Genomic DNA, 27996 nt, shown 5'->3' with positions numbered 1-27996 from the left:
TTAGATGGATAACACAATAGGCACCAGAGCACACCAATGTTACGCAAATACCTCATGTGCTATCAATTATTTTGGAAGTATTCATCATCTGAATTGTGAAATGGTTTGACCTTTCTTCCTAATGGAGAGTGTACAAAGATGTGAGTCTTAGGCTGTCACATTCTTTCTCTTGTGTAGGTATCCTTCAGAGTTATTTCAGAAGAGCTCAGCTCTGACTAGGCTCTTCCTTGGTACCCTGCCCCTGTCGTTGTTCTGTGGAATGACACAGGGTTAGAGATCATCTGTTACGTGACAGGGGAATAGGGGTGAAGCAAGAAGTAAAACTGTTTAGTTTGGTGCTAAAAAATGACTTGGACGTTACGAAATCAAAAAAATACATTCAGTGGGAATGCAGCTGTGCAGTCCTGCCTGGTAGTGACTCCCACCCCTCAGACAGCTGAGCCTGGGAAGGAAGGGGCTGCTGCAAGAGGAGGAGGGAGCAGAGCAGGCGTGCTTAGATTGTGTTCTGATGGAAAGGACTCTTGTAACAGACCCAGCAACATCACACACAGAACGGCTTGCTTTATTAACAACTTTAGAGTTTATTAACTTATAAAACCAGGTTGAAGTGATACAAGTACATAAATAAGTACCGCAACAGACATACATCCCATGAAGAGAATTGAAAGCATGATGACGCTGTGTATTTTATTGCCTGAAGTGACGAAAATCTGTAAAAATGCAACACTGCATTTTACTAAATGATGCTTATGATTTTTTTTGCTTTTCTTAGAAAGTGTTTATTATAAAATAAATACACAATCTGGACTCCACTAGTCCTGTCACAAATACAAAAAGCTGATTGCTGCCTTCTTAAACAAACACTTACACTTTCCACTCAGTCTTTGTTCACCAGCTACTGCTACAGACTATGCCCATGAGGTGAGAAGGCAACTGCTCCTCTTCCCACCAGATTGCTACAGTTCCTCAGGATGTCTTCCTCACGGCATCTTCACCAAAGGAAAGATCAGGATAATTCATGGCTTATCAGAAGTTTTATAGTGAGATCTAGCACTTCTACAGCACATTTTAACCCAATAGATGCCACATGCTGTGGGTTTTGCTAAGACCAAGCTGCTGGTGCTTCTGCAGTTAATTATGTTGCAGTGACCTCTGGTGCAGTGAGGCCTCAGGACCTCGGTTAGGATGCCCTGCTCCTCTTCCAAACACCTGCACAGCACTTATGGGTGCTATGACACCATGGAAACTCAATGCGACAAATCTCTTTGTCTTTCTTATGGCCAGGTGCCCGTTCAGACTCTGTGCACATAGCGTGTTACCCGTGGTGGTGTCTGAGCCCCGCGGGGCTCTGTGAGGATTGGCTGGGGCTGCCCTGGGCTGTCACAGGGCCGCGAGGGCACGGCTGGGCCCAGCAGCGATGCCTCGGGGAATGGGGATTTCAGAAAGGGTGAAGCGGGGCCAACAGTGAGGGGAGAAGCGTGAGGAGCGGCCCTGCAGCAGGTCGGGGCAGGAGGGGACCCAGGCCCAGGCTCCCTGCGGCCTCACTGGGCAGTTCTGCTGACAGGACTGCGGCTGTGTAGGACCCACTCCGGAGCAGCTGTCCTCAGTGCATCCTGACAAGGTTTGGTTCTTACTGACTTCAGACTAGGGTGTTTTATTATTGCAAATCCACCTGCACGCTCCCTTTTTAGCATGTTTTCCTGACATGGTGGGCTGTGTTGAGCATTTGGCAGGGAGGGAAGTGTTCCTATATGTTAGCTACACTTTGTCCTGGCCTAGGGACGATGTGGTGATTATATGCAGGACTCTTAAGAGTTACAATGTCCTGGAATGCTCGATGAGTTATTCTCCTAATTCCCTCCAGCTTTTCCATCACTTCCAGCCTGTCCTTCTCACTTGCTCCTCGTTGCTGGGAAGCCCTGCACTGTGCTGCCCGCAGCAGAGCAGGGCCCGGGCAGCACGAGGCAGCCTGGCTGAGGGGAGCTGTGGGGAAGCTGCCCTGGTCCCCTTGGGGTGGGGAAGCTGCCCTGGTCCCCTTGGGGTGGTGAAGCTTTGCTTGAAACCTGCTTTTGGCATTCAGTGCTGAGCTCTCCTGCAACTCCATCTCTTTAGAAATGGGTACACCCCTGCAGTGCTGTTGCTGGCAGAATGACAAACCTCAAAATCCTCACAGTCACTGTGACTTCACTCCCTATGAAGACCCAGCCCCTGGCTCAGACTGTTTCCATAAAGCTTTGTTTCCTAGTGTGTGTTTGAACAGCAGTGTTCCTTCCCACTTGTGGAGCAGAAAATGGAGGCAAAGCAGGCAGAGTCATTTGCTTCTTGGGAATTCACCCAACACTGCAGCCCTGGGGCAGTGCAGCATTCTGGTGACTCTTCAGAGAAAATATTTTTTCAAAACAATGACCTTCTGCTTCTTTTTTTGGCAGATGAGAGCCACCTTTCTTAAACACTGTAGACATGCTACACTAAATTTAACAGAATATCTCAAAATTCTTTTTCACAAAGATAAGAGTTTTCATAGGGCTACTGTGTTCTAGAGGCTTGCTGTAGCTGTTTGGTATTTGTCATGGGAGAAATCTGTCCTTGAAGCTAGAGATTAGCTTTGTAACAAACCAGAACAAATAAATTAAGCTCTGTTGTAGTGAAGGAGTTATTAATTGGGAGGTGCAACCCCCTAGGAGTTCTGAAAGTGCTGCGAGTACTTCACCACCTTCTTCAGCATTGCTTTAGAAGGTAGTCTACCAGCCAAGACCATGTGTTAATCGGGCCCACAAGAATGAAGTTATTAGGGCTGTCATTGAGAGATAATATGTACATTTTTTAGAGAAGTGGGTGGTGGAAACACTGAAAACCACTTAAAAGTGAACATTTGCTCAAGTTGCTACAAAAATATAGTGACTGCCACTAACACCTGCTGTTCAGTTTATGGACTCGGTTTGCTCAGCTACAAGACATCATCCCAAAGGCAGGCTGCTTAGGAGTTCATTAGTTTAAATCTGGTTTTTATGTCTCCAACACAAGTATTGTAGCACTTGTATTTTTCTTCCACTACTTAAAAAAATCCACAAGCCATTTCAACTCCATTATGAGCTCAGCACAAGAAATAATGCTCTCCATGGCTCCTGCACATTTATTAGGTGTCCTTCTTTTCATTAGTTTGAATAACTTGCCAAATAATAAAAACGTTCTGTTTTCTCTTTTTAACTTGTAAAGAAATGCAACTCTGGGAAAGTACAGTCTCTCTTTCTATTTCCCCCACCAGGAACACAGAGCCTCCTAGTCTTTTGGAGGAGATATTTGAACGATTGACACAGACCACTACACATAAAGCAGCAAATTTGCTGTGCATGATGTGAATAATTACTGCATTATAGTTTTGGTTTTTAGGGCAACTGTTGACTTAAGCAAAATAAGCCTGCAGTCCAGCTGCAGATCCAAGTTTTCATAAGTTTTCTTGTGTTTCTCCTTCCAGTGCTGTCTCCCTTAACAGTGACCCTTTTCAGACTTCTCAAGGTACAAAACCTTTACCAAATCCTCGAGCTCAGTCCTGCACACTCTGCTTTCACACATTTGGCTGATCTGAGCTTCTCCCTCGCTAAATATTTTCCACTGGCCTGAAAACAAAAACACAAAGGAGAAAGACACTGACTTAGGAAGGGCATAGGGAACTTTGGAGTCACTTACAAGCATTCTCCAGACAAACTGATTCACAGTGGTCAAAGAGAGCACGTCCAGTCCTCCCACGGAAAATATTTGGAGTATCTTACAATCGTGTCACATATTCCGTGAAAAGCAATTTTGTTATAAATAATAAACAAAGACCTGAATATCATCCTTTTCTTTAAACAAGTAGTACTATTTGTTTCAACCATTTATGAAATCGGATCCTCTGATTTATAAGAGTGATATAAAAATTTAAATGTGATGGTAAAGCAAAGTATGTAGAAGTCAGTGTTTCATGCAGCGTGAACTCTAGCTACCTTCGTATTATGCAAACTGTGTCAGATAATAGTGTTCTGGTATAGTTTTGCTAAGGTTAATAGAATTGCTCCCAGTCCTGATAACTAGGATGCAACAGTACAGATAACATTGGCAAGCGCAGAGAAGGCCAAAAGGAACAAATTAGGAAACCTTCTAGATGAAGAGGAGTCTACTTCTCTCTTAGCCTGTATTATCAAGAATAGATTGTTCCTGGGCAAAATACTTCCCTGCCTACTTGGAACCTCAGAAAAAATGACAACTCGTAGTGCAAAAGGACTAGTAACTAAAAATGCCTATACCTTAATTAAATTGTCAAATTAGGTGTTATATCCCAAGCTGGATGAAATACAAAAAAGAAATTGAATCAAGACTGATAAATTAATTGCATACCTTTTCAAAAGACAAATTTTAATAATAAAAATATTACTAAGAACATAGAAAATGCTTCTTTCAAGTACAACACATGTATGTATATAGGCTTAAATAAAGCCAAGCAGTGCTGTTGTACTGACATCAGTCGTATTGCAGACTCATGGCATTATAAGCAGAAAACAGCCAATTTGTTTTCTCGCAATGGCAGGAGACTAACACAGCATGCTATATGTACCTTCATTTTATATTGCTGTATTCTGATTATTTGATTCTGTACAAAGCCATGTACTGGAGGAACATGAGGCTGTTTGACTGCACTGGGTAAACTGACGTATTTTTCAAGGTTGTGCAGATGGAGAACAGAAGCCTGAAGAGGTACGAATTTTACTTACTGGAGGTTGTCCTTGTGATCTGTTTGAAGTAGGGAAGCTCTTCAAATTCCCTCTTGGACATTTTCTCAACGTAGAAGTGACGCAGAATCCCTTCAGCAAAGACACAAGAAGTGGCTGTTACTGGAAACGTGCCCATTATTTTAAGTCCAGGGTGCTGCCCAGCCTTTATGTAGAATTACTGCTGTTTTGAGCTACCCTGTGGAATAATCCTTACCAACAGTGTGGATTTTCAGCCTGTTCTGTCTGTTTGCTACCTCAGTGCTTATCTTCAGAGGATTTATGACTGCAGAGTTGCTGAGGGGTGCGAGAATTAGCTGTTTTTTTTCCGACATAGCTAAAACTTTTCTTAGCATGGGTGAACGTAAAACTACAACAGGAGCCAAAATCACAGTGTCTTGGAAAAAAAGAACAGTACAGTTTTTTTGTTAGCTGCCATTTTGCCTGTCATGAGTTAGCAGACATCACTGACAAGTCATCACAAGGCTTTGTGGCTTCTTGAACACATAAAGTAATTGTTAACCATCAGCCCCCCTGCGACTTCTGTTCTGCTCACAGTTGGGGTCTGGCTTTGTGCTTTAAAGTGCATTCTGGAGATCACTTCTGTGGAAAGGGCTGCACCATATGAGGTTTTCCTGGGGGGATCACATCCTTTTTCTTAAATTGGATTAAGTAGATAGGATCTTTAGGGAGCTGGAGATAATATTTTTTCCGTACTAACTGTTGAGAATTTGTAGTAGTGCAAATCTGAAAGCTTTTCAATTTTCTTCTAATTTTACCGATCTAATAAAATATACTGCTTTCACCCTTAATACATCTATTATCAGTATTCTAGGCCATCATGAGTGCAGTTACATATCACTAAGGAAGACAGGATAGACAGTAATTTCAGTGGAAAACTTTTTGGTCCAGCTAAATAAGCACTTGGTTCAAACCCTGCTGTTCATTTCTCTATCACAGATTACACACGGTATTACTGACACCTGACTTGGTTCTGTTGTTTTGCTCACAACGATGGCCGGGGGGGTTGCAGAACTAGAAATTTGGGTGTTATTAATGATGTTTGTGGAGCAAAACGGAGGAGCGGGCGTGGCTGTGGTACTGGTATCCAGAATAGCTAAGAGAACAGCAGTTTCTAGATGCTTGGAATTTAAGTTGCTCTGGTATTTTAATGAATGATGATATACTTTTGAAATACATAACTTGTTCAACTCACCTTTTCTGATTGTCCACACGTGTATTTCTATCTGGGGTGGTTTTTCAGTCTCTATTGCAATTTTTCTGATGGTTTCTCCTTCCTCTGTGAAAACGGATTCGTAGATGGGAAAGGTCTCTTTCCCACAGAAGTAATCTTTGTTGTCAAAGCTTTGACTTGGCACTTCTTCTGTTTAAGAAAAAAGCCCAAAACACATTCTACAGCTGTAAACAAGTCTTCCAGAAATTACTTGGCTCTAAACCAAGCAGGTTTAGTTTAAAATTAGGGTTTTCATAGCGTCATGGAATATCCCAGGTTGGAAGGGACCCACAAGGATCATCGAGTCCAACCCGTATGTTCACTTATAAAGTCCTTCAAATCCATCTCCAGCTAAGCCATAGACATTTAATAGTGTTATATTCTGCTAGGTTCCCATTGCCTGTCTCTGTTGGTAAGAGAGTATTTGTATTTATAATCCAGTTTCGTAAAGAAATGAGCTGTATTGGTCTGTGAGAATCCTCAAGATTTTTGAACCACTGTCCACTTTTCAAGCATATTTGAAATAACAGTGGACTTCTCAGAGGTAATTAAACGGTAATGAAAATCAGTGGTTGGAGATTGTAAAGAAACCTAAGCTAATGCTTTATTGAGGAAAAGGGTGGGGGGAGAACCTACATATGCATTTTGCTCAACAGTAGGGGCCATGTAGGGATGTGGCCAGCCAGCAGTTCAGTGCAAGCCTGGGCTAGCCACACGGCATGTTATCTCATGATCGCCTGGTGAAGTCACAGGACATGTAAGGGGAAATTGTAATTATTCTAATAGTAATTAGAAGTTGGACAAGAATGGGAGAGAGATAATGCAATGATTTGCACGTTCTGTGAGTACTGCAGTGGGGAAAGAATAGGGGAGTCTTCTGATAGTAGTGAACCATGTGTGTTTCTGTAATATTCTCTTTGGAAATGAGTGTTAGGAAGTCACGCTAACAGTAGAGAGAAAGGCAAGGATTGATGAGAACATATGTGCCCCACACAGCAAGCCCCTCATTTGAGGAACAACAGTTAACAGGAGGGCTAGGCAGGCAGCTCTGTGTGTCTCACATGGATATCTTTGCATGTAAATCAGAACCGTGGGCACTGCTGTTGCTATTTTCATCTGATCTTGTGACCAGAGCCCTTGATATGCACAGAAAAAAGTGGTTTATGATCAACTCTTTGTTTTACCTGGACAGACTTTACAGCATTTTCCTTCTACTTTCTGAGGGTATTTGCAGGGATATTGTTCTGGACAATGAATTTTCTTACATTCTTGTTTGGTGATGTTGCAGGTACACAACACACACTCTACAATTCCAAAGGCCCGGAGATTAGGATGCCAAGATTCACCGTGGGAGTATGTTTTGCCATTTGAAACACAAACTACAAAAGAAGAGAAAAAGAAGAAAAAATACAACTGGAAAAGGTACGTTCACTGGCTGCTCCTCCATGAATATTCATTTGATTCTTGCACATTTGTTTAAAGGAGTGTCTCTACACCTAATTTGTTAGTGTCACTGGCTCACTTCACTACTTGTTCGCTTCAGTCAGAGTTTTGCCACTTAAAATGAGCCAGAGCCTGTGATCACTCTTTTCTGAGCAGGTTGGCCTTGATTCCAAATCCCATGATGCCAGTGTCCATCACTGTTTTGAGGACAATGGAGAAGGTGGCTGAGTCGAGTATTTGAGCACCTCGCTCCAGCACGTGCATTTCAGTTGTGCATCATTAACCAGCTTATAAAACTAACAACTCCTTCAGTACACATGCAGGACATAGCCTGCTAAATTGGCTCTGGCTTCTGGTATTGAATTTGCAGTGGACAAAATCATGACATTTGCTACAAGTTATCTGCTCAACTATTTCTGGCATTAGCTGAAAGTGGCTTTTGCAGGGAGAGCCATATTATCAACAGGATGGATTAGTGCCACCTGGACCTTTAATACTGCACTTACATGGGACTTCTGCTACACAACACAGAGCAAAAGCAATGGAATATTACAGAAAGAAGTCTGATGTCGTTTGTAGAGATATGAATGTTATAGGTATATAGGGACATTTGGCCTTTGGAATCACAAGAAAATGTTAACTTGAAAGGATGTCTGTGTGGCTGAAATTTCATTCCAAGAGCATCTAAGCATCTCAGAGTATTTTTTTCATCAGTGCCCCTGAGAGACAGAGAAATACAGCTGGCAAAAGGAGAGTGGAAAAATTCCTACCTTGTAGAAGCCAGTTTGGGTCACCCTGCATTTAATGGGGATTATATCACTTTACACCATGTTTGCATTTGTCCTATAAACCTTACTTCTTTCTTTTTAAATATTTTATAAACACAAAGAAAAATGCAAACTAATCCTAACAAGGTGAAAGAAAGGGCATCACCTGAATTCTAAATGCAACTAAAGTGAAGCTGGGGTATGTTGCAAATATTTCCAATTCTTCTAATATGCCATCATTTTTATTAATGTTTTCATTTGTAAAATATGTTCCTATTTTGCCTGTAACTTTCAAAAGCAATTTAATTTTTATCTGTAATCTGAAATTTACATCTAACTGGTAACAGATGTGATCAACTGGCTTATACTTTACTGAGTTACTGAGGTTTATGGTGAGTGTTCTTTGTAATGTATTGTCTTTCCTGGGGTTATGTTATCATTTCGTTTATAATTTGCTACTTTTTAACTCCTTGAGACATGGCTTTATTTTAGAGGTGGAAAACAGTTTTGTTTCTCACATGAAAGCAAATAATGTGTTTTCTGTATACTGAAAACATGAGCAAAAAAGGATCTGTTTAGCACAGAGCAGTTTGGGGTAGCAGATGAAGCCTCCAGTAGAAGCCAAAATATGGCATATAACTTCTAGCTCCCAGATGCCCTGTTTTTATAGTGTTCTTCACACTCAGAATTATAAATCTGTATCCATACAACTACATGATATTTGCATGTCAGGAGAATTGCTGTGTGTTTACTTTTTAGTTTGTTGTGTCTCAAGGGGCATATGCATTAATTAATACATTACTTGTTAATTGGGGAAGAACAATAGAAAGTACATGGTCAGCATTCTGGTTTCCACCAAGGGGATCACTCAGACACTCTCCGGGCAGTGAATATCTGAAGTAGTGGCAGTTACAATACTGCGCTCAGAAATATGCTATTCATCTGTATGCTTTTTATTTACTGAAACAAATCAGTTAGAAATTGCTTTGATGATGTCTTTATGTGTGAATTACACGTCAAAGATACTGCACTGTGTGGAGATTTCTGCTCCTAGAATCAGCATAAAACGCTGGCATGATCTGAATGCTTTTTCATGGTTGTTCAGGTGGATAATAAAGATCCCATGGCCAACATTCCTTCTGTTAGTTAATACCTTGAAAGATTAGTTGGCCCTAATACATGGGCTTTTAACTCTTTGTGGGTAGTTTCTGAGTGCCTACTGACTGGCGTTTGTGGACAACTGCTTTTCTGAACATTCACTTTCACAGCTATTTATTTTATGGCTTCTTAGACCTGTTCCTGCAGACATCAGCTGGCTTATGTACACCCACTGGAGGAACTGAGCATCCTGCCCTTTTGCTTGTACAGTACCCGCTGTCCCATGAACTGGGCAACAGATATTTTCCCTCTGTTTTTGTCTGTCCTATAATGCAGTAGGAATGCTGCAGTCATGTTTGTATAAGGTCTGCAATAGGGGCTCGAAGCTGCTGCCCACATCATGTAATAACTTGTATTATCAGAAGGCACTAAGGGATTCATTGCTTTGGTTAACTTTGCCTGGTCACAGCGCAGACATCCAGTCTAGGCTAATTATCTGCTCTGCTTCTACTGTTAGACATGGAGAAGGAAAAGGACCCCCCGCATCTCAGACAACCAGCTGAAGGTGGGGGAAGTCATGATATGTTCTTTCTTTGGAATAATTTGCTAAGCCTCCGAGGCAGAAAACTTCTAATTCTACAGCAAAGTTTTATGGCCTGGGGCCTGGGGCTTGTGGGACAGTTTAAATATATGCAGTTTGCAGCTAGTAAAGTTACAAAATAGGAGACGGTGTAAAGAACATAACCGCAGTCTGTTTCCTACTGGACAAGTCACTATGTGAACCAGTTAGCAAATCTAAGGGCATCGTAGTGTCCTTTGAGGCACTTAGTGCTCACTTTGCTGGTCACAGCAGCATGTTTTCTGAATTATGGAGTGCAATACCACAGAGTAATTCAGAGAGCAACACGATAATGTTGTGCCCACGCAGACTGAAATGCACTGTTGTATTGGCAGGCACAACTGACCTCAGTTAAGAGCTTATTTCATATCCTTACTAGTCTGTTGCTTTCACCCTCTGATTTGCATTGGGTCTCTTGATACCAGTGTGAATTTCCAAGATTCTGCTGTATATTTTGAGAAGACTTTTTTGTAGGTGTTAAATGGCTGACCCAGAGTAATACCATACGAAATACTTGTCTTTACCTCGTCCATGCTTGTGCTTGTTGTTGATAACAATTTGTACTATCGTTCCTGATGCTTGCTGGGGATCTGGTAGGACTCCGCGGTTACTCCTGGCACTGGGAAATCGTGGAACATTGACTGCCTGCCTGGTGGAGCTGGGTGACAGCTCATAGTGGGAGCGGTGGTAAGAGTGTCTCTGTTTGGAGGGAGAAAGAGAGCAGGAAAGTAAATGTCTCATTCATATGAGCATGAGGAAAGAGGCTGTACTAGAAGCTTAATACGGGCAATGATTGTTGCCACTATCAACAAACAGGCCTTAAGTGTAAGGAATGGCACCATACAAAAAGAAGCCGCACAGGTTTTGCAAGTACTTAACGTGGTAATGAAGTCAATGACACATATGCAGTTGAACCTCATCTCACCAGACTGTACAGTCAGTGTAGGTGCCATATCTAAATTGACTATCTGAAGTCCCTAATCAAGTCGGTGGACAGAGAGGCACTCCTCAAATGTGACCCATCTGGCCTGTTGTAGATCTCAGGAGATGAATCACAATCCAGAAGTCCCCATTTTGCTCCATTTATCATAAATAGAATTCAGAGCTAAACGCCTTCTTTACTTATGTCTGCTTTAACAACAGGCGAGCCTGTCTAATTTTCCTCATCAAAACTGTTCTCTGCTTGGGCTGCAGTGGCAGAACTCGTGTGCAGGATGACCATCCAGCTTCTTGTTTGCATGCAGCTGCTCTGAACTCTCACGCTGGGCCAGGGCTAGCCATCTTTACACAGACTGAGCAGAACCTTACTTCAATCTGTCTTGCAGACTGGGAAATCTCATTTGATTTGCAGAGGAAAGTAGTCTGCACAGTGTGTTTTCTAGAGCAAAAGAGCTGGCTATTTTCAGAGAATTATTTTCCGAAATACCCATGAGCATGAAGGGATAGTGTGTACTACAGCAGATATTTTATGAGGCATGATTCTTCTCACTAATCCAAAGACCTGTTGGTTCATGTATTTGCGTAGTGTGCCTAACGCTTAAAAGCTCTTCATGTTCTCTCCAAGTGCTGTTACAAAAAGCCTCTCTTGAGTAAGTTGTTAGTGGTTACTGTTAACCCTAGAGGCAGTGAAGCCCCTGAAGTAAATATACATATGTATATATGTCAACTAGGAAATAAGAGTTTGTAATTATGATTTTGAAGTGTTGCTTGCACAGCAAACAAAATACTGTGGAATTTTATTCTCATAGAGCACATACAGTAAAGACTAAATCTAGAGCCTACAGGAGCTCGTGTGAGTTTGTAATTCAGACTTCTTCATGAATTCAGGTTGAATTTATTAAGGAGCTTGCTGCAGTAGATATTCATATGCTTTGTCAGACCTGTTAACATCCTCTTTTTTCTTTTTCTTTTTTCTCCCCAATGTACTGGCATGCATGGCTGGAAAATGTGTCTTTAAATCGTAGGTCACACTTACAGCTTCCCTGTTGGCTGGCTGCCGGAAGATATCTCCATCGGCCTGCTCCCAGGATAACTCTCCATCTCCTGTATGTGAAGTAGAGCAGTATCAGTTAGGGGAGTCACTGTGCAAGGATTTGGGAGATACCTAGGGGAAAAGTCTCGTCCAGCTTCACAGCTAAGTTTGTCAGTCTTTAGTCTGACTTGATTGTGTTAGATTCTGTAGAGATGACTTCCCAAATATCTTGGAACCTATGTGATCACAAACAAAGGCAAGGAGAAATGAGCTTAGCTGAGCTCACAGAGAAAGGCGAGGCTGTGTGACCTTCCCTCTGCTGTGTGCTTAGGGGACCCACAAGTGCAGTCACTGTTGCTCAGTGGGTATGTAACTTGACTGACTGTAACTCGACTCAGAAGTGTAGCCACTAACAATTTACATTCTATTATGTCAGGAAAATGTAAGCCATACTTAGTTCTGCACATTTTATACCCCTATATATGGTTGTTTTTTTCCTTATTTATGCTTCATTTAAAAAAAAAAATGTTGATCCACAATTTGCATGGAAGCCAGTGAATTAACTGCACTGAGTTACAGCAGAGATGTTATATATGAGAAATTGGCCCACTAAGTCTGGATCCCATGTAAGCTCACAGGATGCTGTATTTGAATGTAGAAAGTATGAAATGTTGGAGCATTCCTTTTTTGAATTGGGTCCATAAAAGTAGTACAGAATTAAGGCTCATGACACTAATGACCCTCATAACAAAGCAAGGGCATGCTGACTTGTCTTTTAAATAGAAGAGGTTTTGCTAGAGCACTTGCAATCTGTGCATGTAATGCAGAAGTAATGAATGCTCTTGGGAATCAGTGTGAGGGTCTTGCAGAGCCAGCCTCTGGTCCCCCACAGCCAAACATGTGATTCACAGAAAAAGTTGGAAAGAAGAAGAAACTCTCAATTTTATTCAGGAGTAACATCCAGCTGTTTTCTGGGTAAAGACAAGCTTCATAAATACATGCATAACTAGTATGAGCCACGTGAACATTACAGCAGGGAAACGTCAGTTTCAGGCTAGAGACAGAACGTGGCTATGAGAGTTGTTAAAGACATATTTAGAGGTGTTCCTTGATAGGACAAGCCATGGAACAACTTGAACTGATATCTGGTTCTTGGAAAACTTGTACAAGAGTAGGAGAAATCATTTACTGTGGAGCTGACCTTGGAATTTATCCCAGCCTTGGAATTCAGATATAGGTACCGATAAAGTTGTTTTGCTAGTGGCTCGAAGCCTAGCTCTGTGTGTGCTAAGCAATTACTCTGGAACACAGTGCAGTACTGCCACATCATGAACCTGCTGGGTTACACGAATGGCACACAGCAGTGCCAGGCACAGGCACAAGCTCAGGCCCCTGAGGCAGGACAGCTGCCATAGCAGCAGTGGCACGTGATCCTGGCTTGGGAGAGCCATGGTGCTGATGCAGCTGTGTCTCCAGTTCTGGAGTTAACTTGATTTCATTCAGTCAGATCCATCGTGGTTCCATTACCTTATGGCATTTTTTGAGAAGTTTCCAGTTAACTTAAGGGGAAGCTGAAACCTGACATAGAAATTCTCATCCTTACTCTGCCTGGGAGGACAGTGACAGCAATGAGCTCAACCACGAGATGGATGCAGAACTGTGGGACTGGGTCCAGAGTGCCGCTTCTGAAAACCACAGGCAGCCTTAGGCTCCCTGCGCTTCTGAGAACTGGCCACAGGTGCTTAGATACTTGAGAAGTGGTGATTCAAATGCCACAGTACCAATAGTGAGGTACAATACATTTAGAAATCTTCAGATATTTAGACAGGCTTACAGACAGATATGTAAGTGCAGACATTTGGAAGGGCTGGTAAGGCTGGCAGTACGCTTCCTTGTAACCAAGTTCTCCATGCTTACAGGATCTAAAATGGAGTTGCTAATAAAATACCAATGTTTGCTGAATACAGATTGACACCTAATTTAAACTGAATTGAAATTAACCTCTGTATTGAAATTCTTATGTCTCGTATAACTTGAGCAGGTCTTGTAACTCGTCAGATAGAAGCTCTTTTTTTACTTCAAAACCTGTCTATCCAAAGCAATGGCAATTATTTAAATTCATCATTTGAAGCCCTGATTGTCCTGTCATTGGAATGCAACTTTATCATCAGTGCATTCTTTCCTTGTTTCAGTTTAGGAAAACAAAGCTAGTAATGTTGCTCTGCTGGAATTTGACGTTTAATTTCCCCACACGCATTGGGTTGTGAGTAAATGAGAAACTTGCAGACAGCATCCTAAGTGACAGTGCTGGTGCACAGGCAGGGGAAGGAGTACATGCCAATCTGTGTCCTGTGCATGTGTAACACTTACCTCTGCAAACTGGACAGCAGGACTCCGGAACAGAAACTGGGAAAGGGCAAGTTAATTTGGGACAGGTCTTCAGCCCACAGTACACATTTCCTTCCTGCCAGTAAAACACAAGGAGCATTTAGAAGGAGTCACCAATTCATATGGTACCGTATATGCACTTCTATGGACATATTTAAATCTAGTATGGGTGTTTACATATATATGCCACTCGAGTAGCCAAAAGCAGAATATTAAACCAGTGGAGAGTCTGAATAGCGGTTCTTAAATGTATTGTCATGCAGAGGGACATCCCCTTGTTTTACAAAAAGGAGAAAAGGTAAAGAAGTAAAAGTGTGGAGAGGGAAATAACTGTAATTACTATAGGCCTCAAATCTGTCTAACATTTACACCTGGTGTAAATTCTTCCCCATGCTCTCCCTAAGTTGTGTCATACTGCTGACCTGGAGGAAGAACTTGGCAGTGACAGCTGCCATCACAAATTTGTTCACTAGTTGGCCTGTTCAGTTTGTCATTAATACTGAATATGACGATAATTTGATCAAAGGATTGGATTGAGAGGGATGATTCAGTTCAGAAAGTGCCTCCAAAGAGTCACTGGGTGACTGCTCAAATATGCTGCATTTAAATTGGTGGCACCTCAGGAATGGGTCTGGGGCCGGGTGCCAACTTACAGAGCTGTCCAGTCCCGGCTCGTGGGGCTCTTATCAGCTCAGCCCAAATGAATCCAGTTTCATTCTGTGACTCAGTGCTGTACTTTCCAGTCAGGTTGAAGTGAGGAGTTCTATAAATGCCAAGCAGCAGTTGTTTTCCTGCTGCCTTGCACTGTACGCTTACCTACGGCAGATGTCTGACAGGGTGAGCTTTGTCCTCTGTGTTTGAGCAGGAGGCAGCCTGGCATTTACCAGGTGCCACGGACTGGCTCGTAGCGCTTTCGCGAGTTTCTGCATTAACTCCCAGTTCCCAGCCTCTACTGTGTGCTATGGACTGCGTGCATTTCAGTGCCATGCCTTCTGGAAAGGTGAAATGAAGCTCAGACTGAGCAGGGCTCTGACGAGCTGTGGTACTTACTGAGCAGCTGCACTGGGCGCACTGGTTTGCTTGCCTGTTTTGGAAAAGCCCCTCCGCCACAAACATTTCGCCGTGATGGTAAGTGGTGCCATTGTATTCACAGGATTTCCCAGTGATTTTGCTGCTTACTGAGAACAGGGAATCTTCTGAAAGCAATGGGAAAGGAACACTTCATGCAAATTGTCCTGACAACTAGCAGTATGGCAAGTACAGGCTTCCCTGCTCCCCTGTTTCTCTTTATTAAAAAAGGACAAGTTTTGTCATGCTACAAAATATGAGTGAAATTATCATGCTGCTGTTTTGCTGAACTTTCATAATTCACACTTTGAGTTGACTGTCCCAGTTGATCTTTGGGTTTTGATTTGATTGTGAAGGCCAGCACTGATTGCCATCTCACATGCTGCTGTGTTTTCTCTTGCCCTGTCTTCCACAGCATTTACAATTAGGATAGGCAGGTGCAGTTATGTGCTCACTTGTTAAATTTACATGGCTTTTGTTGTTTTAGTGTAGAAGGTGTGAGGTCCTGTATCCACACAGAATTCCACTGTCAGTAACACCTTTCTAGCATTGTTTCCCCCTTCTTAGGACTGGTATTGTTTTATAAATGATTTGCAGTGTTGTAGCACATAGGAGTTAGTTGCAGGTCAGCCAGGTATACTGCAGGGCAGGCACAGAGCTGCTCCAGTACTACCCACAGCACAGGTGTACAGGAGGGTTGATACTGATGATGGAACTTTGTTAATAGCAAACAGGCCTAAGAATAATTGTACTACATATTATATAACTGTTTGTTCCCAATGGCCTCCACCCTTTGTTGCTGTTGTTTTCAGAATGGGCAAAAGTTTTCAAAGACAGACTGCAAAAGCCACCCAAAGCTGATGTTTTTCTTACATACATTACAAGGTGAGATGTGTGAATCAGTGCATTTTGTTTGCAGAACTGAGTGCATACAATGAAGTGCACAAGATGTCAGTGTCCGTTCAATCCTGAAACCTCTTGTTTCAACTCAAGATCATATGGAATTCTGCATTACATGGGTCAAATTTTCTTCTTAGACTTATAGTTATCCGTATCTTATGCTAAAACATTCCCTAGACTGTTTAACTATCACACAGCTGACAAACTCTGCGAAGGGATTATACTTCACCTATGAAATGTAAGTCACTTGATACATACTGGGCAGCAAATTTGGCTCTAATACATTTACATTTGCATGAATTTAGCATCTCAGCATGGGAAGAGGCATTCTGAACAAGAGCTCTATGGAAGTAACAGTGGAGTGTTTGTTCTCTGGAGCCAGAATCGCTGCAGATTTCTAGGAATGCAGCTGAAATTTCATTCAGTGGGTTTGGACTTTCACGTAAAAGAAACCTGACCTGAAAATTCAGGTTTTGCTGTAGTCCCTTTTATTATCTATCAGGTGAAACTGGGGAGATTACTTTTTGAGAAACTATGCTGCCACAGAGTGCAAATTTCTCAGCTCAGTTTTCTGGTGATACATTCTGGCATTAAACACTGACATTTAGAGTTTTTGATAAAAGCATATGTTTTGTTGCATTGGTTTCATCAGATATTAGTTATCTTTTGAATGGTAAATGTCAAATCTGACTGTGGAACGTACACATACTGCAGCATTTGAAAATCTAGTGGGTCAGCAAAGAACCTGTGGGAGAAAGGCAGAAGTTATCCACTTAGGGGCCATTTAGGACCCGGGCCTGATATTTGTTTTCTCTTCAGAGTGCGCATCGAAGCAACAAATGCAGCATTATTTCAGTGCAGTCAAAGACGTGTAGTGGTACCTTGCCAACATCCTACACAAAGCTTTGACACTCGTGCTTGGCATAAAAATGCAATGTATTTTGATTTACTAGTAATGCGTATTCTGGAATCGCAAGATGCATGTTCTAATTAAGAGAAATTTGAAAGTCATCAGCAAAAGATTCAAGTAACAAATTAATCACCAGTCTCATTAGGCACAAATATTGGAAACCAATTTTCAGGACCGTGCCACTTCCCACAAGTTATGCCACCGCAATGTCTTGGAAAGCTTAAGAAAGCAGAAAAAGGAATTATAAACCCTTCTTGTCCTCTGTACCTCAGGTAACTGGAAGAGCAGGTGAACTGGGAAGAAAATTAAAGGAGAAATGAAAGAATACAGATGGTTCTTGCCTGGATATGAGAGCCCGTTCATGCAGCCCATGCCGGGCAGTACTGTGCCCATGTAGGATGCTTGTCCAAAGACAGTGTTTGGCTTGTGGTTTGCAGATGTTTGCAAAGACTGCTGCTTGAATGACTCGTTATGACTCACCAGAATACTGGATGGAGAGTGTAAATTTTACTGCAGATTTACCTTGGTACATGCCACATTGCTCAGCTCACTATGAAATCTTCAAATGCCTTTAAATAGTAGCTTTTGAATAAGAGAAGGAGGATGGTAAACTTTAATTTATATACTTCTCTTTATTCCGTATCCTCAATTATTTATCTCCAGCAGGATTTGAACTGTTGTAGGATTCCTGTTGGATTACAGGGTTACAGCTCTGGTATATGATGGCTGAGTCAAGGAATGCAAGGCTGAGTGAGGAACCATTGCTGCCTTTCTAATTAGAAGAAGATAAATAGTAGAGGGGAAAAAAAACCTTTTCTTACATAGCCCATGCTTTCTCTGACTTCTGCTTTAGTTTCCCACACTGTCGGGTTAAATGATCACAAGGAATCTCCTCAACTGTTTAAAAAGATGATGCTTTAGACTGCTGTATTATTCAAGGAGGAAAAGGACAGATAGTAATAGGATGGCTTGCTCTGGACCATCTCAGAATTTGCTGCTGTATTTTTTGGTTAATAATAGAGTTCACACAGAAGATAGATAGACTCCTTGGTAACTATAATTCTCTCTCTGAGACTCTTCAGGTTTGGCACAGAAGGGGTAGAAAATCAAGTGAGACTATTAGAAATGTATCTGAGATGATTTGGGGTGGCCATCTGAGATCAGCAGAGGACCGGGAGAGTTACAATGCAATTATACACTTCAGCTGGGAATGGAGTTATTGCAGCCAGGAAGGTTTTCTGTATCAAGAATCAAGAGGCTGTGTCTTTCTCAACCATGATGCAGATGCTAGTAAAGACAAGCTTTCCTTTTTCAACAGAGCTATTAATGCAAGTGCTTGGCCAACAACAGTAGGTGGTTGGAGTATGTAGTTTTGTTCATCTGGATTTCTTTTGAAGTTGATCATAGAGGTTAGGCCTGTAACAGCTAAATCATAACATACAGCCCAAAGCACACGTATGCCTGACTATCTTTGGAACGTGGGAGGCAATTCTATTGCTATTTGGAAGTCTTATTTGATGTAATAATTACAAGAAAAGTCAGTTTCAGTAACAGGCAGTAAGACATTGTTTTTGGTCCTGATGCTGCAACATACCTGTGCATGTGATTATCTTTGAGCGCATTAAATGAATGGGGCTATTTGGTTGCATAAAACAAGGTTTAGAAGTTTCAGATTGAGAACGCATGATTCTTACTGTAGAAAAATACATCCAGTCATATACTGGAGAGAGCATATTGACGAGCACAATTTATCTCCTCCAAACACAGCATCTGAAGCTGCAAGGAAGCTTTGTATCGCATGCCTGTACATAGCTTCTGGAGAGAGAAAATCAGCCTGAGTGACTTTCCACAACTAGGGCTTGCCTTGGTTTCTTTTCTAGTGCTCTTTAAATCATGGCTAGTTAGAGGAGTTCAAACTCTCTCGTATCATATTCTCCTGTAGATTGTGAAATTGTAGACGTTGTATATTCTTCTAATAAGTGCCAGGTTGGAACTTTGAAAAATCTTGCCGTTAATGTTGATATCGGCATGCATTACTCTGTGCCTCAGTTAAGTTAAGTAAGAATTGGGTTAACTAGCTGCAAACACCCTGCATTGCTCAAATCCCTGTTTGTAAACCTTGTTTCTTAATCACGAGTGTTCCTAAAGTTTTATCTGGCATTTTAACAGTGCTGACTAACATTGCTTTAATTAGCTGCCTCCATAAAGTACCAGGCAAACCATCTGTATGAATCCTTTTAATTAACTAGATTCAGTGTGGCATTATTTCTGGCATTCATAGCATGTCAGTGGAAGCAATGTAAAACATAGGCTAAAGATGTTATAGCATCAATGGAAAAGGAAGTATCTTTCTTTTTGTGACTGCCATTTAATCACCAAGGGCGCAGAGGAAAATAGAGGTTGACAGGCTATGCTTGCACTGCCTGTGATTTAAGAGGGTTCAAGATAAGACCATGAGTTAGTAAAATGGATAGCCTGACTTATCACAGGTTTAGCATTAGGTAACAGCAAAGAGCTAAAATGTGCAGCCTAGGCTGAGCACATGACTTGCTATGGATTTGAACTGACCCTGTAGGTGTCTTTAAAGGTTGAGCCTGGCTGAAGGTTTCAGGTTTTACAAGCAGGCAACAGAATGCAACCATATCAAAAATTGATTTTGTTTCAAAAATTTGATTTTTTTAAAAAGCAACTGGATACTGTGGTGACAATGCTTGAATTCTTATACCAAGAATTCCTTTCTTCCAGGCTTGGGATTCTCTCCACCTTCTGTTGTCTATCTAGGCTGTTTTTCACTGGTGTGTCATACACACAGGGTAAATCCTGGCCTCAGTGAAGCCAACAGAAAGCTTGTCTTCAGGATTCAGCCTAGGTGCTTGCTCTAACTCTGCTCGTTAGGATTCTGATTGGGGAGATGGAAGCTTGTACTGGGAGGAACTGCTGATGTAGGAAAAACAAGATTTTCAATCCATTCAGATCTATAGTAAAGCCTGATATAAACGCTCACTCTGAACTAGATCTGCATATAGCTATAGCTTGCTTACTGTATGAACTGTTGTCCATTTGACAGGAAGCATGAAGAAACTGTAATGGGAAAATGTTTGCCATGAAGGGACACTAACTTAACGTGAAGTGCAGTGCCAGTGCTTTCCTAACAGTCTCTGACGTAACAGAATTAGATATGAATTTGATAAACCACAGAAATCTTCTGGCTCAGTGGAGATTTTCTGGCTCAATCACAGATTTTTCATGGAAACCTGCATCGGATAACTGGGGGGAGGTATTTGTATGCATGATGTGCACGGACCCTAGCCAAGACTTCCAGGGGCTTCCTGGCTTCTGGAGCTTTCAGTCTCCTGGGAGCAACAGAACAGTGTCACGTGGATCACACGCAACTTTGAAAATGGCATCTTTTAGCCTTTTCTGCTTACATCTGTATTTCTTCCTGGACTGTTATAAAAGCTTGTTCCTGAGATGCTTTATCCTTACTTGGATATGAAGCAGAAGAGCATCAGTTATCTGCAGCTAATCCCTTGAATTGCTTAGACAAATTCCACTGGCGGTTCCTGCTCTTTGGATCAGTGGTAACATCACTGAAAGTATTTCTGTGTAGGCAGTGAAAAGCAGTAACTGGCTACAGGCAGACCAACCTTTTGGGAAATGTTACCAGAGGGTGACTTGCTTGAGGAAGGGCTTTCAGGATCCAGGCCTCACTACAGTCAGTGAGCCTTGCAACTTGGATCCTTCTGTACATACAGATACACTTGCTAACAAACTGGCAAAGTGAACTCTAAGTCAGTATAGTCGTGGCTTGACAATCAGTGAGCTATTTATGACATGAAGTCTGATCTGCAACCAATATTAGATGGAAATGGTAACCAAGTGTACTCCCGAAGTGGAGATGGTACAGATTAGGCAAAGGTGTGTAAGCAAAACTCTGGCTTCTGCATACTGCTTAGCAGGGTCTGACAGCACCCTGCACATCACTCAGTAAGGGTCTGTGGGCTTTTATTGCATCTCCATGTGATACTGTCTTGTACAATATTGTGGCTGTTCTTGTTAGTATTTTCCTTAACACTCTCACTATTGCTTATTTTAGTATCAGAACATCTGGCAAAGATCATTTTTTTAAAAATCCTACAGACTCTTGGCTTGCTGACTTAGAAACTATTTTTGAACTGCAACATTCAGAGTCACCTAGTGTCATTTACTGAAAAAGATAGGCTTTTAACATCAAGCAGAAATGCTAGGCACTCAGCCTGGCTTGGTTTTTGCAGTTTGTCTGTTTTATTAACCACCCTTATAAAAACAAGCAAGTGCTAAACAATCTGAAATTAATCATGAGGTTTAATGCCTTAAGAAACTTACCATACTGGGAGCTGTTCTGCAGATAGTCTCTCTGGTCTGTTGTAAGTGGATAGATGATAGATAATGAATTTCAATCCAGAGAGGATTTTATGAAACATGTTTTCTGAATCAACATGGAGCATAAGCATGTACAGACCAAGAAGACGTGGATTTGTTTTGGAACCCTGCTCACTAGACAAGAAATTGAATCCTGCTATAATTCAGGGGCCACTGTTTGCAGTGACATCTCTCCTTCATAATCACTTGTATTCCCACTGACATCTCTCCTGCATAATCACTTATATTCCCAGCGGACTTAAGTACTTACTGATGAAAACTGAAGGAATTAGCTTAGTTGCAACAGCTACTTCAAAGCTCTCTAGGCTGTATCCCGGTGCAGGAAGCTGTCTTTGGACACCAGCTAACTGGCCACCGCACACTGTGCTTCCGTACAGAAATCAAGTCACCCCAAATTGCAACATAACATCATGTGAGACCATATTACTCGCCTTGACATTTAAAATTGGCACGAGAGTTGCAGGATAACTGTTCAGAAGCAACATACAAAGAGCAATTATGAAGGTCTTTAATCAAAATGAAACAATTCTTGGAAGTGTGCCGATCATGAGCATTTCTAGTGCCAAAGGGGAGCAGAACTAGAGTATGAGAGTACTTTTCCATATTTTGCTTATTGAAAAATACCTGAAACCTGACTCAGCTTAGGTCCACACGCTGTCCAACACAGTGGGCAGCACTTAAAGTGACCTCAGATTTGTTTTCAGAACATTGTTTGCTTGTGTAGGAGTTGCACATACCTCTAGGTCTCCCTGATAAAAGTTTATTGTTACTTCTCCACCGTCATGGAGTCAAGGTCTGTTCCCTATAAGCAAAACCATTCTCTACAGTAACTTACACAAGTGTCAGTAGAGAGATTCAGGGCTAATTCTTACTTACTGAGTATTTATACTGGTGGATTTTTACTGCAATGCTAATGCTGACACAATGGCTGTGTCAGGTTGCAGGGAACCTGTGAAGAACAAATCCCAGGAGGCCCCAAAATACGAAGTGAAGTAGCTCAGAAAAACAGTAATGGGATCATTTATTCATGTGCAGGAAAGTGCATTTCTGGGTAAAATCTTGCAGGTGAAGTTGCAGATTACAAACTGAGTTGAAAAAAGTCCGTGCAGCAATGTAGAATAAAAAGCCAGTTTGCACTGATAGCAATTCATGGTAAGAGCTGGAAGCATAAATGCAGGGAGGACAGAGCTGCAGATAAGATGTTGGAAGCATTCTTTGTTACCTCTCTAGCTCTCTTCCACTACTCCCAGAATGCAGGCTACAATTGCTAGAGGCCTACTGGTGTGAAAAATGCAGTGTTTTCCTCTGCCAGTGAAATATTTTTAAGACAAAATGGGCCATCATTCATAGGGATTGTGCATCTGTCTCAGAATGGATTTCACTTTGTGTTTGTGTGTGGTGCAAGACTTCCCAAAATTAGCCAACCCGAGCACTGTCGCTTTTGACTGTAGCTCTGTCCTGGGTAGGAAGCCTCCCATCCTGACTTCAGCTCTTATCTGAAGGTGCAGCTGGGACTGGCAGCAGCAAACGCAGTTCTTGGCTTTTTATTTTATTATTTTATTTTTTTTTGAGTTTCTGGTGAAGTAATAAAACTTCAGGGGTAATAATATCCTCTCCGCACATGGTGTACAGCATCTTTCTCACCACAGCATAGATTAGCATCACTGGGATCCATTTGAAAGAAATGAACTATAGAATCACTGGTCAAATGAAGTGCTCTTCAGTGAATAAATCTAGAGGCTGGGACTCTAACAAACAAGGTGTCACATTTTAATTTCAATTTAGGGACAGCAGTATTGAAAAACAGCTGGAATAGTATGCATAGATGCAAGCAATCATGCAGCTGTTCTAATTAGAAGCATCCTTGTGTTCAAAAAATGTGTAGATGTGACACTTAGGGATGTGGTATAGTGGGCAATATCGGTGGTACATGGATGGTTGGATTAGATGACCTTAGAGGTGTTTTCCAGCCTTAACAATTCTATGATTCTGTGATTCATCCTGTCACCTAAGCAATCAGAGCTCTGAAAAAAGTGGTAATGAGTACTTTGACTCCTGCTGCCTTGGTGTCTGTGTTCCAGGGGGTTCAGCCAAAGCTCTTCCCAGTCCTGGAAAGAAGCTAAGTGCTAGTGACACTCCAAGCAGAGGATAAAGAAACCTGCCTCCAGGCAGAAATCCTCTGTACTAGGCTCTTCCCTCTGCTATGCAATAAGCCAGCGGAATATGGTTATTACATATATGAAACAGCTATTTACTGTGAGACACATATATGGAAAAGAGGAATGAATATGTGTTGATAATCTGATCCTTACAAACTCAGAACAGAGCCTAACACTTAAGTAAGTGAGGGAAGCATCCTGCAGACAGGGATTATGCAGCTTGCTAGAAGGGTGACAGATTTTGACGTTACTTACATTGAATAAATCTGGAACAACTCTGCTGATTGGACTAACCTTGATGCTCTGTTCAATCCAAACTATTTTTTAACATATTCTTTTCAAAAAGATCCTCATGTTTATACTGGAGAAGGATCACATAAATAATATATATCTGTGTTTATGCAGTGCATTTCATTCACAAATACCAGCGCTTTCATATAACACAGAGCACTTGCCTATTTTCCTGCAGTGAAACTAAGGTTAAATGACAGCAGTAGGTTTGCTTTGTACACAGAGATTCAGTTCATGCTCATCTTCTGATGCATTTGTACCAGAGGGGCCTGTGCAAGAAAGCACAGAGCTGGAAATCTGGATTTTTATTCTGCCAGGGTGGTTCATTTCCCAAAAAAGGCCTTTAGTGTAGGAGGCGTTCCATAGTCGTGTCTTGGCCACCTTAGTATGTGTGTGCTGTGCCAGGGCTTCTTGGTAAGAGACAGCCAAATGCAGAGGGGATAAAGAAAACAGAGGAGGCAGGGGATCTCTGTTTTATAAGCAGCACAGAGCGCTGTGAAAGGCAAGTATCATGGTGACCTGGGATAATGCATGCTTTTTCCTTTTTCCAGACACTTGCCAAACTTCCCTTGCTATCCGTGCATACACTTGCCTAAGAAAAGCATGAAACTTATCAGCACTACTTCTTCCTGATCTGCTGCTAGTGAAGCTTCAGGGCTGTACAACTAAACTGACAGACTGCCATTGCAAACTGGCTGTATAAGGTCAAAACCAACAGGTGCTGAAAGAGCAAGTGTTTTTACCACTATCATGTCGAGAAGGGTAAAGAACACAAATATTGTAAAGCTGTTCTATCACCAGAACTAAATCCCGATCCATCATCTCATGAGAATACAGGAACCTTAGAGTGAGAGAAGCTGCCCACTGTTTCAGTGCAGGGTTATCTCCTAGGGCTCACCTAGCTATTTGGTGGCTGGAGGTTCTTGGGGGATTATGGCACAGTGTAAGAGAGCGAATGGATTTCCTTCCTATAAAAAATTCCTTTACTTAATTTCTTCCCTCTACTGCTTTTGTTTCCACTCCACATGACTGTGTCACCCCAAGGTCTGATCTGAAGTCCGTTGAACTAAGGAGATTTGGAACTTGGCCCAAACACCTACTCTGTGTGGTACAGCATAAAGGCAGTTTCCTCTTTGATCTTCTGTCTCATATTTCTAGCTTGCTCCTTAGCATTTCTAGAGCGGACTGTATCGCAGTCAATAACTGCATCTGTTCTCATAAAAGGCTTCATCAAAAAACTATCAAATCTAAAGGAAAGCTGTTGATTGACTACAGTAGACCGTGGATCAGCCTTTTTCCTCAGCAATGCATCACCATCAAAATCTTATAAATGTATGATTTAAAGAAGCATAGATGATGTGTGAAGGTCACTTTAAAAAACAACAAAAACAGTGCAGTGGTATGACTTTTAAAGCAGTGGCTGACAATAAATTTGGTTTGGAAAGTTGTGCAGTATCCCAAAACTGCAAACACAAGTTCTAAACAAAATCCATATGTGCCTCTCAGAGATGCAGGTGTCAAAGATATTAAGCCACAAAATGCTTTACATTAAAATAACTTCAAGAACTGTGTTAAGCTCTAAAAACTCCAAGGTAATTCAGAGGTAATGGCAGCAGCCAGTCTTCAATATGGTCAGCTGGTAGAGAGCGTATGAAACTCATTGCTTGAAGGAACTAGTAGCACCTTATCTAGACAGCATCAACTTTCATACGGATTCAAGGCAAAGATGTAGTTTCACCGTAAACCCTCAAAAGGCTGTTGGTTGTTTTTTAACTTTCTAGGGCTAAAGTCAAGCTCTTCACATTATTTTAATATATTTTCTGCAGCTTAATTTCCTGTGTTTTCTTTTATAGCGGCATAAAGAAACTGCTCAGCAAAACTCTGAAGGAGTCTTATAACACTTTCTAGGTTGCTCCATTTTAATTCCTGGTCTAAGGCTGAACTATTATATGACTCTATCTGTCACTTTCCCAGCCAAGGAAACAAATTGAATTAAGCTTTGCTGGACTTTGAACCCTCTCTGAAGCATTTTTGAAGCTTTTGGAAGTTGTCTTGGAAAAATTCTGAGCAGCCTACCCTGCCCTATCATATCAGTCCAAAGAATGGAAGTTCTAGTCCAGTCATCCATGTGTGCAGATACGTTGTTATTTTTCAGTGCAATTTGGATGCTGACTTACAGATAGATTTTTGAACTTTTAATGTTCAAAGAAACAGAATGGGAACAAGTCATAGCCTCAATCTGGCTGTGATAGCAAACATTCCTTTATGAAGCCAGTAACAAAGGCAAATTACAAATCAAACCAAATTATTTGAGCCCAGGTCAATACAAAAAAAAATAAATGCCTCCTAAGAATGCCTATATTGTTATATTTCCAAATAAAATTTATTTTCAAATAAGCTATTTATTTGAACTATCTGGCAGTAACCCACTGTTGGGACTATGCAAAAAACAGAACATCTCACTATTCTCTGGCACTGTGCAGCATTCTGTGCATCCTTCAGATTCCAGATGTGAATATCCAACTTGTTTGCCTATGTGGAGTAACCGTACCTAAGCCCACGGGAACCAAATGCAGACTGGAAAAACTTGAAAATTACTCTTATTGATAAAGAATAGTATTTCTCCAGTTATTGCTGTCAGCTGCTGTGCATGTTAGCATACATATTCTGTGGCCTTCTGTGCTATGACCAATGAGAGCTTGGGTCATAGGTTATTTCTGATTTCTTTGTCATCATCTCAAGAGTGGAAAGGTGGGCAGTGAAGGCGGTGGTGGAGCTACAGGGCCTGCAAGCAGTGTGAAAGCGTGGATTGAAGGTCTTAAGGGATCCAGATGCTGAGGTAAAGTAACAAGGGAAGGCGGAGAACACCACCGAAGGGGAACTGAATGTGCAGCATTTCTTCCATGAACTGAGGCTTATGTCAGACCTGTGGGCAGGATGCTGAGAATGCGGCCAGTTGTTCTAAAATGTGAGATGTGCCTGTAGCTTCAAAGAAATATTTTTGCCAGCTGACTGTTATTCAAGTGCCAGTTGTCTATTCCTTGGTGTCAATAAAGCAGTCCTAGTAGGACTCACTGAAAAGGTGGTTATGAACTTATATATCCTCTGCCATGCATCTGTTGCAGAATAATTAGATATTATTCTGTGGATAAGTAACTCAGACAAGCATGAATTATGGTTTCAGATGGTCAGGATTTTCAAGAGTCTAACTTTTGATAGTATCTGTCAGAGAACTCAGCTGCTTCCATAACTGTGGACAATGTAGAATGGATAAAGAATAAAACCAGTAGGACTTCCAAGCATTGCAGTTGTTTGATTGATGTTGATAATTACTTAAATTTCCCTACTCTTTTATTCTCACAGTGATTCTGCATAAAACTCTTTCTGCGTACTAAGTTTTCTTTTTCCTCACATTATTAGCATTGTGTTTTGTATGGAGACACTGCCAAGGACTTTCAGCTGTACATGTGGTACACTACTCCATCACTGGTAGACTGGACTTTGTAGGTGACGCTTAGGTCAGATGTTTGAACTCCACCAATGCTAATGATCAATGAATATAGCTGAGCTTCGTGAAGGCTCTATGAAGGGAAACACAATTATTCTTATAATACTGTACTTCCAATACCTGATTTTACTGATGCTTATGCTGTCTTTGATTTTTTTCATCTGAACATTCCTGACAAGGTTTAGTAATTCTGAACCAGTGACTTCTACAGAGATTCCCCACCATTCCTGAATCCCTGCTAGCCTGAGAGCCCATCACGCATCACACACAGTGCTCCCACTGCCTGTGTGGAATGGACTAAGAATTCAGTATCAAAATCTCTTACAGGTATCACAAGTGATGAACTTTATAAGATTTCTCCACAATTTCTTCTGTAAAATGACAGCTGTTGTTGCTCTGTTTTGTTTTTTTTTTTACATCTCACAGGCTACATTTCAGCCTTTGGGTGGTCTGCAAGGCGTTTTTTTGTTGT

The 27996-nt window shown here is 41.5% G+C and overlaps 1 protein-coding gene and 1 long non-coding RNA gene across 5 annotated transcripts in view; one reads left to right on the top strand and one right to left on the bottom strand.

Annotated features, from left to right (window-relative positions):
• LOC110403314 overlaps positions 1 to 10424 on the top strand; it is a 35386-nt gene extending 24962 nt beyond the window's left edge. The window contains exons 3-4 of the long non-coding RNA XR_002441615.1: positions 7268 to 7401; positions 7579 to 10424. This is a non-coding gene — a long non-coding RNA (uncharacterized LOC110403314). The remainder of the gene's footprint in view (positions 1 to 7267; positions 7402 to 7578) is intronic.
• The window catches only part of CHRDL1 (chordin like 1), a 42704-nt gene continuing 15265 nt past the window's right edge, over positions 558 to 27996 (bottom strand). For 3 of the 4 annotated variants that reach the window (XM_021406418.1, XM_021406419.1, XM_021406420.1), the window contains exons 5-12: positions 15317 to 15462; positions 14249 to 14342; positions 11882 to 11949; positions 10431 to 10605; positions 7164 to 7358; positions 5962 to 6129; positions 4749 to 4838; positions 558 to 3617 (exon numbers count right to left, since the gene is read on the bottom strand). In XM_021406418.1, coding sequence (XP_021262093.1) covers positions 3487 to 3617; positions 4749 to 4838; positions 5962 to 6129; positions 7164 to 7358; positions 10431 to 10605; positions 11882 to 11949; positions 14249 to 14342; positions 15317 to 15462 — 1067 coding nt within the window. In that variant the 3' untranslated portion in view covers positions 558 to 3486. The remainder of the gene's footprint in view (positions 3618 to 4748; positions 4839 to 5961; positions 6130 to 7163; positions 7359 to 10430; positions 10606 to 11881; positions 11950 to 14248; positions 14343 to 15316; positions 15463 to 27996) is intronic. The other variant, XM_021406421.1, reaches the window with a different exon arrangement.

The sequence above is a fragment of the Numida meleagris genome, chromosome 8 (genome assembly GCF_002078875.1).
Source record: "Numida meleagris isolate 19003 breed g44 Domestic line chromosome 8, NumMel1.0, whole genome shotgun sequence".
NCBI lineage: Eukaryota > Metazoa > Chordata > Aves > Galliformes > Numididae > Numida > Numida meleagris.
The sequence above is the reverse complement of the archived record's forward strand: the minus strand, read 5'-3'. Positions and strand labels throughout refer to the sequence as shown.